At 52.3% G+C, this 12,618-nt stretch overlaps 1 protein-coding gene across 1 annotated transcript; it reads right to left on the reverse strand.

The window, feature by feature from the left end:
* Window positions 1–5,607: 5,607 nt before the first annotated feature.
* On the reverse strand, window positions 5,608–10,281 carry LOC131403863 (ral guanine nucleotide dissociation stimulator-like). Its single transcript, XM_058538104.1, has 7 exons — window positions 10,239–10,281; window positions 9,679–9,748; window positions 8,089–8,157; window positions 7,591–7,665; window positions 6,494–6,615; window positions 6,192–6,292; window positions 5,608–5,903 (listed from the first exon to the last, which is right to left on the reverse strand). Exons 2-7 carry the CDS (start codon window positions 9,682–9,684, stop codon window positions 5,761–5,763), a joined length of 516 nt encoding a protein of 171 aa, XP_058394087.1. The 5' UTR covers window positions 9,685–9,748; window positions 10,239–10,281; the 3' UTR covers window positions 5,608–5,760.
* Between the last annotated feature and the right edge of the window lie 2,337 nt (window positions 10,282–12,618).

The raw sequence follows: 12,618 nt of genomic DNA on the forward strand, positions 1-12,618 counted from the left end.
GGAACACTGAGAGAGAAGTGAATTATTTGGGAATGTGTTTTTTTCAATTTGGAACCTGGACACTGTGAGTCGAGTCATCACTGATGGGCTGAGTGGGCAGGTAGATATTTGGGTCTGGGGGGCAGAGTCAGATCTGTGCTGATTCTTTGAACATTTTTAGCTCATTAGTGGTATTTGAAGCCAGGGAAATGGATATGATTGCCTAGTAGGAGGGTGCAGGTGGACAGCAGATGTCAGAGCAGGGCTGACTTCTGGGAAGCATCAGGCATTGTGGGTTGGTTATAAAGAGAAGCCAACAAGTGACTCAGGAAGTTTGGAGCAGGAGAAGGACAGTGTAGCACTGGTGGATCCCAAGGACAAATGAGCTTTCTAAAGGAACTTGAAGGCCACAAAGTCACATGCTACTGCAGGACATGTCAGACAAATAATGAAAAGGCCACATTGGAATAGTAAGACCCCTGACCTGTGAGCTTAGCAAGAGAAGCATCCACAGAATGGGGACATGGGATCGGTTGCCAGTGTGGAAACAGAGGCATTGGGATGTAAGAGAACTTTTCACAATGAGTCCCTGGCAGGAGGAGGAGAGGGAGGACATCGAGGGTGAGGGGCATTAGGAACAATGGATGAGGGATTGGTTTGTAGATGGTACAGATTTGTGCATATTTGAAACATGAGGCATGATCCCAGTAGGGAGGTGATTGAAAGTACTGCGAATATTGAAAGCATAAGGTCATTGAAATGGAAAGATGAGATGAAAATCAGAATGGTTTTAGCTAAGAAAGAAATATATCTGTATAAAACAACAGAAATGGTGTGATAAATGAATTGCTTATGCGGAAAATTTCTAGATCTGATGACTAGAGTGTGAAATAGTTCTTGTGTGGTGGTTAACAATTTGTCTGTGAGATATGAAGTAGGTCAAGAGAAAATAGTTTTATGGAACTCAAGAAATGGAAAGAAATGAACAGAGCATTCAGGAAGCGTTAGAGAATGCATGGAGGCCCATTGGTTGCTGCTGATTCTCTGTTGGGACCCCCAGGCTCCTCGTGTGCTCTCTCTTCAGCGGTGATCCTCAGTGCAGGTGTCAACATGGCATGGCAGGAATTTGGAATCATCCAAAGTCAGAGGCTTGCAGGGCAGATATGATGAGAGTAAAGAATTAGGGAGCGTTGTCAGTGGGTTATTGAAATGATGGACCACAGAATCCAAGATTAATATGGAGGAGTAGGAAGAGAGAAGGAAGAGAGCCTTGTTAAGATACTCTAACTGGAGTAATCTATTTTCTTAAAGAATGGTTGTATACGGTAGAGTTCTTTGTGTAAAAACTAGAAATGTGGAAATTTGTGGTGAGAATGTGGTGTTTCTGAGTTACTGATTTGCAAGCAGGAGAATTTTGGGTGAAAACAGGCTCTGGGTGTGGAAGTGAGTATCTAAGGGTGGAAGAGTGCGTGATTTCATTAGAGATGGGACACTCAAAGGAGTTATGGAGTCCTTGGATCTCTGTGTCCCAATAACGTAGGTTACAGGGTACCAGCATGTGTATAGTTGTCAATGATAGAGAAGGGAAGAGAATAACATCCTTAAGCAAGACGGAGGAGGCAAGTTGGTCTGGATTTGCACTGATAGTGACACATCAGCTTGATAGTGTCCCAGAATCCCGTTCTCAACGTCTGATGCCTATATCAGCAGCATCAACATCAGCTGGGAACGTCTTAGAAATGAAAATTCTCCGTTGCCTCCCCAGACCTACTTGGGTTGAGTTCCAGCAATCTGAGTTATAAAAACTCTGCAATGATTGTAATGGACAGTATGATTTGAGACACATTTCTCCAGGGAGAGAAAGAGGGTGCAATATCCAAATGAGCTGCGAACATTCTCCATGGATGGTAGTCTTCATCCTCCTCTTTGTTCCAATTTTGCATTTTATTCTGTTTTTAAAGAGAAAGCTCAAAAAATATGTCCTAACTTCATAGTAGAAACAATGAGACCATGAAACTAAAACCAAGTAGAAAACTGAAGTTCTATACAGTCTGAAGGCTGAGCAGCTGTATATTCCAGAGGTCAGTTACTAGAATCGCTTCCCATCCTGGCAGTGAGGTCATGTGCAGTCAATGGGAGGAGACCTTGGAGAATCCCCAGCAAGTCTGTGGATACAGGAGACTGCAGGGACTCCAGGCCTGCAGCAGTGAAGGAGAACTCTTAAGTCCTTTGGATTCACAAATACCTTAAAAACAGTTGCACTGGGGGGTCCAGGTGAATCCCTGGGCCGTGGCTGAAGCTGAGGGGTCTGCACACCAGCCCTGAGCCCACCCCTGGCCAGTGTCCATATTGGGCAGAGATGAGTCCTGGTTTGGGTCTGGGTCTCTCATAGCCCCTCTGCAGGCAACGAGCATCTTTTGGAGATATCAGGAGACAGACACAGAAAGTGAAGAAAAGCATGGGAGGGAGTGACTGTGGCCTCGAGGACAGACGAGATTGCCCGGGAGGCAGAGAGAGCAAGGAGCCAAGAAAGGCATCCTGAAAACACAGTGAGAAAAGCAACATGGGTGCTGAAGAAAAAGAGAGTGATGTGGTTGAGAAATTCCCCATGAGACAGGCTTGACTCTCACAGCATCTCTTTGTAACGTCCGTCGTGATCTTTACCTTTCATGATAACATCAATTTTTATTTACCATGATTTTTCTTCCTTTTTATATTAAAATTGATAGGATAATCGATGCTGAGGAATTAGTGTTTTGAACTTATATCTGTTTTTTCATTGAGTGTTAACTCAATGAAGAGATGATACCTACTTGAATGAGATTTATCTTTTAATATATATTAAATCTGATTCCATAAATTATTCTGATTTTGCATGTAATTTTTTTTTTTTTTTAGCTGAGGGAGATTCACCCTGAGCTAACATTTGTTGCCAATCTTCCTCTACTTAGTATGTGGGTCACCGCCACAGCATAGCTGCTGAGTGTTGTAGGTCCGCACCTGTGAACAGAACGTGGGCTGCCAAAGCAGAGCTTGCCAAACTTAACCACTAGGCCAGGGGCCAGAACTATGATTTTGCATCTAATTTTAACATAAAATCCATCAATCTTTCTCTTCTTTGTCACATGTTAATTCAGACATAGGTCATTTCTGTATCATGAATTAAGTATCTCTTGTTTGTTACCTGGCAAACCTGTGTAGCTTTGATTTTGGAATCTTAAAAATGAGCATACCCCCTGGGGGCATTATTTTCCCCGTAGAGAACCTTGGCAGCAGACTCATTGCCTTCCTTCCCACACTAGATCCAGAGTCGTGGAAATGTGTTCACCTTGCACACAGCACAGAGCACATAGGAATTATCCACAAACATGTGGTAAGTGAACAGTTGGTGGCATCATCAGGTCATTCACAGAACGAGACTGAGAGAGAGCTTCCTTAGGTCAGGAAGGAGAAGCATTCCTTTATATTTTCAATCAATGTTTTAATTTGTAACATTGTAACGTGAACACCGAGTATACTATTTGTATCAAAATTGTGTTCTGAAAGTTTTCAAAAATCTCTAAATCTCAGAGTAGAGGAAAATCAACCTCTGTGAACCTGTCACTTGCTTCAAAAATTATCAACTCGTATACCATCTGGCTTCGTTTATCCTCACACCCACCCCGCTAGAGTTAACCAGCTGAGATGACTGAGAGCACATCATTTCAGCTATAAATATTTTCAGTTTCTCTTACAGATGAGGGATTTTTTGAACACAAACACACTAATGTTATCACACACAAAAATAAAAGTGTCATTCCTATAATCAACTACCTGGTCAGTATCCAAAGTCCCCCAGTTTTCTCAAGATGATTTCCTGGTTTTGCATTTTATTGGAGTCAGGATCTTTAAAAAACCCTTTTTTTGCAATTGCTTGATGTGTTTCTGAAGTGGCTTTTACTCTCTTACTAGTTCATGCATCTTGATGTTTGGGTGGGATATGCCTGTGTGTGTTTACATGTCTACACCGAGGTGTGAATTCTTTCTTTCCTGGATGGCAGTGCCCTGGCAGGAAGGGCCTGTGCTGTGGGAACCAGGATTTCTACTCTGCATCTGGCTGAACTGAAAAGGCGTCCCTGGGTGACACTTGCAGCCTTCAGAAAGGAGGGGGAAGAAGTACCAAGGAATTCAAGACAATGGCCCTTGTCTTACAGGGTGTTTCCAGGGCATGATGTTCAAAATGCCGGGTGGTAACCCTTTAGCTCCTAGTCGTAGGGTGGATTCTGGGTGTGAGCTCAGAGTAGTGTCTGTTTACCACCCATGTGGGAAGCGTTTCAGTATTTTAATTGGTAAGTTTGTGTCTGTTGTGTCTGTGTTGTCTAAGATGGGTTGCATTCCCCTGCTGGACCCACTCCTATACCTGCCCCTCTCGTGCCTCATCTTTCAAAACTCCCAACAGGCAAGTTTCACATCCCTGTAACACACATCCACATAACCACAGCACAGACTGGGGAAAAGAACACAGTCATCCCAGGGGCTACGTGCTCTATGCGCTCAGGCCCAGCTGCCCCTTTGGGACAAGTCAGTAACAACACGACTGAGTGTGTAAACTAGTGACTGTCTGAGACCATGGACCTCAGAACACCAAGGTCCCAGATGTCACCCTAGGCAGCAATGGACAGTGTGGGTCATTCAGTGGCCAGGATTAAGGTCTATTATCTTGGCAAACCAGAGGTCACCCCGATCCATCAGGCCCAGCCAGGGAGGAATGGCCACGATGTACCTGACAGAGAGGCTGGGGGCCTTCTACGGAATTTCTGCCCAAAAAGAATCATATAAGGAAATGCGGGGATGCTGGAAATCCTAGTTCACAGGGAGTGGCGAGGTTTATGGAAGAAAGTCCTGTTGTAGGTTTAAAAGCTGCCTCATGAATCTTTTCCTCTGGATATGAAACAAGTGGGAAAAGGACTTCCATGGCATGGGCCAGGATCCCAGGAGGATTCCAATCTAGGCGAAGGGTGAACAGGGAGCCCTAGAGGCGGCCTGATGGGGATGTCCTGTCGGCCCTTAGTCCATCAGCACATGGTCTTCCTCTGGCCTTGTCTTTTCCACATGCAAACTTTTATCTTTTTACATTTTTTCCTCATTTAGTGTTGATGCAAATCTAGAGACTGATTAGAAAACGGTAACTTCCAATAGTTGGTCAAAAGAAACCTCAATGGGAGAAGCAGAAAACATCCTTCTTCCTGGAAAGCTGTAGAAAGACAGCCGCTGCCCTGGGGAAGGACATGGTCCTGGCAAGTGGTATTTGAAAGACATCTACATTTCAGTGGTTGTTGCTCTGCCTGGGAAAGTCCCTCCAACCTCTACATCCAGGGAGATCTGAGGGGCTGTCTCTGCTCCTGGCCCAGGTGAACCACACTGAAATGCACCTGTCCTCTGAGGAAGGGGGACTTGAGGGTGTCATTCAGTAGCCAGGGAGGGGACTGGCCGTCCTCCCTTCTCCCACATACCATAAGCTCTGACCATACATGAGTTCTTAATTCAAGGCGGAATGTGAGATTCTGTGTCTCATTTACATGAGCATAAGCAGTGAAAGAACCACACCACAACACCCAGGCTGTGACAGAAACAGAACTTACTGCAACATTCAAATCTGATATTTACTCTTAAACATATACTAATGCTCCTCCTCAATGGATAAACAGTCCCTGGGGTGCAGATGTCAGGGATTTGGAGGGGGGTCGTGCCCTCCGCCTGGGGCTTTAGGGGAAACCAGGGAAAGTCTTCAGATGTCCTCCTTCACTTGGGGTGGGGGGGGAAGAGCTGACCCGGTGCACCCCGAGGGTCCCAGTGGCCCTGCTGCTCAGGAGGAGCTGCACTTGTGGTCTCCAGAGGGTTATGGCTCCTTGCCAAGGGCACGGTGGCTGAAGAGAAGAAACAGACTATTTTGGGGAACCTTCCTGAGATTCACGGCACACCTCCCTGCCCCACAACACTCTTATCCAAACCCTGTGCCGAGTGCTCAGTCCATCAACAGCACCTCGTTTGTCCCTGATGGGGGAGGCATCATTTAGCATCACTCATTTAAGAGGAGGCAACCGAGTCCCAGAGAGGAGAGGGGAGCGGCCTGTCCCAGGCCTGGCCAGCACTGGAGCTGGGATCCAGGCCCATGCTTAGCCCGAAGCTGTACTGAGCCCCTGGATTCAGTCGCTGCTGCTCCTGACACTCACTCGGCCCTGAACTGGAGGATGTCCGGTTCCTCTTTCTCCTGAAGAGCCGCATTTTGCTCGTCTTCTGGTGTGTGGGCTCCAGCCGGCAGGAGAGGCAGTAGCTACAGGACAGAGTGGCCTGTGAGCTACCAGGAGCCGCACCTCAGGTGTCCCTCCCAGAGCCTGCCAGCAGCTGAGTCCCGGTGCCCCATGGGTCACCACGCAATGAGATCTGGGGCTGATCAGGGAGCCAGGCCCCACGCTCTGCAGCCGGCCGGCCGAGAGAGTCTGGCCTGCCCTCACCCAACTCCTGTGCCCCTCACCTCTCATCAACACTGAGGGGCTCCATCGCCTGGAACCAGGCCCCAAATCGCTCCTCGGGATTCAGGTCATATTCACTTGCAGCCTGCTGGAGCAGCTGGATCTTCCTAATGACTTTGTATTTCTGGGAGGAAGGACAGGATGCAGACAGGTCCCGGGTGGGGAACCCTGCCAGGGACTTGTGCGGAGTGAGGATCTGGTCTGGGGTCTGTGCTCACTCGGGAACCCTCCTTCCTTCCCACTCCATTCAGGACTTGCCTGTCCTCACAGTTGGCTTGAATTAGTTCCTCATCCAGGAAGGTGTCCTTGATGCCAGCCCCTCCCGCACCCGCCAACGTGATGGGATTCCCAGCTTTGTAGCATCTAACTGTCCCAACAAATATAAGACCCGAGGGATGAGGACACGTGACATCTTGCCACGGGAGGTCTGTGATTTCCACTTCCCCACCCTCCCCACAGCTGCTGACCTCACGCCATTTCTGGAAGTTGACCAGATTTCCCTGGAAGGGAGACAGCCAATGTCCATCAGTAACGGCCCCCTAAGCCCATAACCAGCCCCCATCCCACCCCTTCTCAGGCTGCAGGAATGTCAGGGCCCAGCAGAGGGCAGACCTTCCACAAAGAGAACTTGACACTGGGCCAGGCTCTGGGCTCCAGAGCAGGAGGGACAGGGGAGCTGAAGCCAGAGACCTTGCAGCCCACCCATTTCTGATGACAGACGGGAAGACTGAGGCCTCAGGCAAAAAGGGACAGCTGGACCACAGATGTGCTTCCTCACTTGCAGGGGCTGATGGCACTCCCCCAGGGGCAGGGCCCAAGGGGGAGGCTGAATCCAGCTCAGACACAGCCTCCTGCAGCTTTGCAGGCAGGCAGCTATGAGCTTCACTAGTCCTGAGAGCCTGGTAGGGGGCTTACGCGGAGCCTCCATTCACGCATCACTAAGACGGGCCTGACTCTGACTCCCTAGCTCCCAGGGGTGGCCATGATGCTCTCATGAGAGGAGGTTTGCCAGGTACAGAGAGCTCAGGGCCCAGTGCAAGGCTCTCGCCTCCCAAACCACAGGATCCTGCTCCCTGGCCCCACCTCCAGGCTCACTCACTTGTAGATCATCCTCCATCCCAATGTCCAGCAGTTTCAGGTGATTGAGGAACGTGCCCAGGAAGGGGACGACACCCTGTGAAATCAGGGTGGGAGTGGGGATGAGTCCCAGCTCTCAGGTGCCCCCATGGACCCTCCCCCAAATCCCTTCACCCCAGCCTCCTGCCCACCGCAGACTCCCACAGAGAGCAGCCTAGGACCCTCAGCAGCCTCCCCCCTGTTGCACCCTCCAGGACCACCCAACGTCCCCCGTCAGCTACCAGGGGCGGCTTTTGGCAAATCCCAGGGTGTGCGGTCCCTGCCACTCCCCCCGCAAATCCATCTTGCGCCCAGCCATTCCAGGCCTCCTCCTGGTCACTTCCAGGGCAGGCATTTCAGGCTCTGGGGCTCCAGGAGCTGGGCTGGAGGAGGAGGGACCCCTCTCTTGGGGAGGCCTCCAGCCGTGAGGGGTGAGACCCCCTCCTCTGACACCTGGACCCTCCCCCTCAGGCCCCCTCACCTGCTGCTGCTGCCTCTCCTGGGCTCCCTGGGGGTCCATCTCTTGGGTGGCCCACACAGAGTTCACCTCCTGCAGGGTCAAGGACAGGCTCAGGGAGGCCATGCTACCTTCCCCGTGTCTCCCAGGCCCCTGATCCTGGACCCTGGACATCTGATGTCTATGGCGGCTCCCATTCCAGAGTGATCTGATTCTAGATCACTCCCAGCTCCAACACTCCCTCCTCTGTGCCCTCAGGCCTGCCTAGGCCCCTAAGCCTCTCTCCTCCTCAAGAAAGTGTGAGGAGGACTCCCATGCCTCCCAGGGTCCCCTGAGGACTGTGTCATCTGACTGTCACCAGTGCTCTCCCCTCCCCCCTCGAGGAGGAGGAGCACAAAGCCGCTGCACATTCCTCTCCCCCTTGTACCTCATCACCCCTGTGAGGCCTGCACCACAGATCATCTCCCTCCATTTCCCAGATGAGGAGACCGAGGCCCACAGAGGGGTGGTGACTTGCTCAGGGGCCATAGAGGAGAGACCACTCCCCCTCCCAGCCAGAGGCCCTGGCCCCCGGCCTTCACTCCTCCTCCAGACACACCTCTGACCAAGGCCCTGTCCTCTGGACTCTCGGGGTGTGTTGAGGCCCTCAGTCAGCCTGAGCCATGGATCGGGAGGCACAAGGTGTCTCAGGGGGCATATCCAACTGGCTTCTGCCTGTCCCAACCCCTGGGGTTTTCTGACTCCAGCTGGACCTGAGGCCATGCCAAAGGCCTCAGCTCCCTAGGATCCCCTCAGGATGGTCCCTGCACAGAACTCCTCCTTCATTCACTCAGGAAGGGGACCCCCTTGTGCCACATCTGAGTGACAGTGTAGGGGGTGACCAGGGCGTTGGGTGATGGTGACATTTGCATCCTTTTTTACTTGGAACCTTCTAATGTCCTGCCAGGAAGGTCCATTAAGAATCTGTAGGTTCCCCGATAATTCTCATTGCCATCTGGGGTGTATCCTTATCAACAAGTCACCTGGGGAGACTCTCACTGAGTTTTCAGCAGTAACCACTATCGGGATAGAGTGCAGAGTCCCAGAGAGCACACAGTTCTGTGCCAGATCCACCATTCGTTCCAAGGCTGGGCAGCCCCTGTGTCCACCTGGCCTGTGTGACCACACAGTGCCCGTCCCTGGGGCAGGCAGAGTGCCCTTCCCTGAGAGGTGCAGTGCAGATAGAAGGAGCAGCAGGGACCTGGCTTCCTGAGGACAGACCGGGCTGCTTTAGGAGGAAAGGAACCCCCACCCACTCCATCCACCCGCCAGCCTGGAGGAAGATGAGGGCCAGCTGATGGGCCCGCATGGAAGCTAGAGACCTGCTCATTCTGCCAGCTCCTCACCTCCTGGAACAGTCCAAAAAACACCACTCTATCCCGTGACCAAGGCCTCCTGCCCCAAACAGTCCCCACCTGCCCTTGCAGCTCACACCACCTGCTTCCTGTCAATCTGGACAAAACAGACCGTTATGTCTCAGAGAAACTTTCAGTGAAAAACTAGCCAAAGCACACTCTGCCTGGTCCCTCCTCCCCCCTCCCCTCCCCTCCTTCCAGATCTCCAGCCTCCACGCACCTCCATGAGCAGCTTCCTGCTCTCCCGCTGGTCCGTTTTGCACAAGGTTTTAAATTTTTGGCAGTTCCTCCTGAGGAGGGAAAAAAGGAAAGAAACACTGTGGGGTGGTTTAAGGGTAAATCCCTTTTGTTTGAAAACCCAGAATTATCCAGACAGCCTGGATGAGCGTTTTCAATGTGTGCTCTGAGCCCTGAGGTCTCTGGGACTGGGGAGGGAGCTCTCCTGTTGTCACCTGGGGCCTTCGTTCTCTTATCTACTGAACAAATCTGTTTTAAACAGTCTTGATTTCAGGTGGACAGAGAGTTCTGTTGCTGCAAAGCAAACCCTTGAAAATGTTCAATTTAGTTCGAGCCAGGGTCTGGCACTTAGGGAAACTGATTCCTAAAGCAGAACCACTGGCCTAAGTTTCCAGAAAGACTCCAAGCCTCCCAACCAGGTCAGACCCTGTCCCCAGGGTTCACTGTCTCCCAGGATGTCCCAGCTTACTGAAGGGCAGTGGCAGCCCTGTGGGGGGTGTCTGGTTCACCCAGGTGGTGACGCATGGAGAGAGGCCTACGCACCTGGACACCCGTCCCCACGTCTTTTTTAAACGCTGAATGGAGGGGCTCTGCAGGGCCCAGAGGATGGCATGGAGTGATGAAAGGTTCCTCAGGCCTTTGCACTCCTGGGGAAGGGAAGGGAATGAGCTGTGAGGGGAGCTGGAGCCCTGCTTCCTCTGGCTTTGGTCACCTCATGGACGTCCCCTGTCCTGGATGAGACAGAGGCTCTGGAAACCTGAGAAGAGCACAGCTAGACCCTGATGAGGAACACTCCCAGGGAGGAGGATTTTAGCTCAAGCCAAGGAAGGAGCCCAGGAAGGGGTGAGCATCCCACCACTGGGACCAGGAGTCAGGTCATTGAGACACTGGCAGGAGGGGCCTAAGGACTGTGCAAAGGCTCAGACCACAAACTTCAATCCTGACAGCTGGAAAAGGAGAAGGGGCAGTTCCCACGACTCCAGAGAGGGGCTCAGAGGGCCTCCCACATCTTACCTTGGCCACCTGGATCCAGAGCTCCACCAACCTGGCCCTGTCCTGGGCTGTCATGGTCGGGTCCCCGAGGCAGGTGGTGATGACACATTTGACCACTCTGATAAAGTGGGTCATGGTGGCACGAATGGTGGGTGCCAGGAACTCATTGGCCCTGTTGTCCCACTGGGACCAGATGGAGTCCAGGAAGTGGCGGGGCATCAATTTCATGAACAGCTCCTGGGGAGGACAGGGAGTGTTACCCAACCCTGCCACATCCCAGCTCAGTGTCCACAGCCCCCAGTCCCAGGCCGGGTCAGTGGTGAGAGCTGGAGCTCAGGAAGCTGAGAATGTGGCCTGAGACTTGTGGGAGTCCCTGGGTGTTGCCTGTGTCCCCTGAGAGCACCCAGCACAGGATGACCCAGGACCCGATACTGTGGTGCAGGATAGTGACATTTGCTCCCAGCCCAGTCTCACTTCCTCCAAGCACCAGAACTCGGCTCCTGCTTGACCATCTCAAGGGGAATCTTCCAACCATTCTGATTATCCTGGGGTCTGACTCCTCTTTCAGATGCACATTCCCCCAAGGCAGCAACAACCACGGGCTTTGATTGTCTGCCATGTAGTCATGGACATATGAGGTGCCTAATAAGTGCTGAGGCTCTTGAGGCCTCTCGGGCAAATGAGTATTCTACCCGAGGACCTGATAGCACTTCAGTGAGCTCCCCACCCCCAGCAAAGAGCAGACTCTGCCCAACTTCCTCTCTGCTCCACCTCATCCATCTGCACAGCCACTCTGCATGGCAGATGCTCTCAGTGTCCATCTCTCCTGTCCACATGAGGACAGCAAAGGCTCGAGAGTTAAGAAGGCTGCTCAGGTCACATGAGGGTAAGTGGGAAAGCAAGAGGTTGGACCGAGATCATGGGATTCTAGATCAGGAAATGGCAGGTCTGGGGCAGCTGATGGCACAGGGGAAGGCCGGCCCCACCTGCCCTGAGAGCCCCGCTGCTCACCACATCCATCAGTGTCAACTGCTCTGCCACCAGCCGGGGAGGGAACTCCAAGAAGTCAGGCTTCTCCTCTCTCAGCAGCTTCTTGGTGCTCAGGTCCGAGGGGCAGGTGGGCTCCAGGGCTGGATCTGGCTCTGCTGTTATCTCTCCAGGTGGAGGGAGGATTCTCCCTGGAGCCAATGGTCCAGCTGGCTCCAGCTCAGGAGCTGGCACTGGGGCTGGAGCTGACGTCGGTGGTGTCTCTGGCCCTGGAGGGACTGATGGAGGTGACACTGGCTCCAGCTCTAGCACAGGTGGTGGAACTAGAGCTGGAGCTGGATCTAGCCGTGGAGCTGGCCCTTGCTCTGGCTCTGGAGCTGGAGGCAACTCTGGAGATGGTACTGCAGCAGGAGAAAGAAACAGTTTCACTCAAGTAGCTGACTTCCCCTGTGCCTGTCAAAGCCAGGAAAGACCCCACTGCCTTGAAGTGAACCAAGCCTCTGAACACTCTGCAAATTGTCATCCCAGACTGCAGTCGCCTCACCTTCCAGCTCTGCCTCAATGGGCCGTGGATGCTCCAGCTGGACCTGGAGAAGGTAGGCGTGGCCCTGCAGCCCCGAGCCAGGCAAGCTGAGATGCAGAGAGGCCAGCTTCATGCTGAAGCAGGGATAGTGCAGGGGCTCCCAGAAATCCTGCCCTGGGTCCAGGCAGGTTCCCACCAGAGAAGAGATGGCACTGGGGGAGGCAATTGGGCAACAGAGTCAGAGGCCTGGCCTTTCCCTCCACACTTCTCACCCAAGGCACCCTGGCTTGGGGCTGGGCCCTATGCCTGCCCCTCTCCATCCAGGTGAGAGCCACAGGGCAGCCCTGACCCCTGTGAGGCTGTCCTGGCAGTGGCAGGCCTGCTTATCCAGCAGGTTGACACAGAGTCTGTTGTGACTCT

This window comes from Diceros bicornis, unplaced genomic scaffold, assembly GCF_020826845.1.
Source record: "Diceros bicornis minor isolate mBicDic1 unplaced genomic scaffold, mDicBic1.mat.cur scaffold_93_ctg1, whole genome shotgun sequence".
Lineage (NCBI taxonomy): Eukaryota > Metazoa > Chordata > Mammalia > Perissodactyla > Rhinocerotidae > Diceros > Diceros bicornis.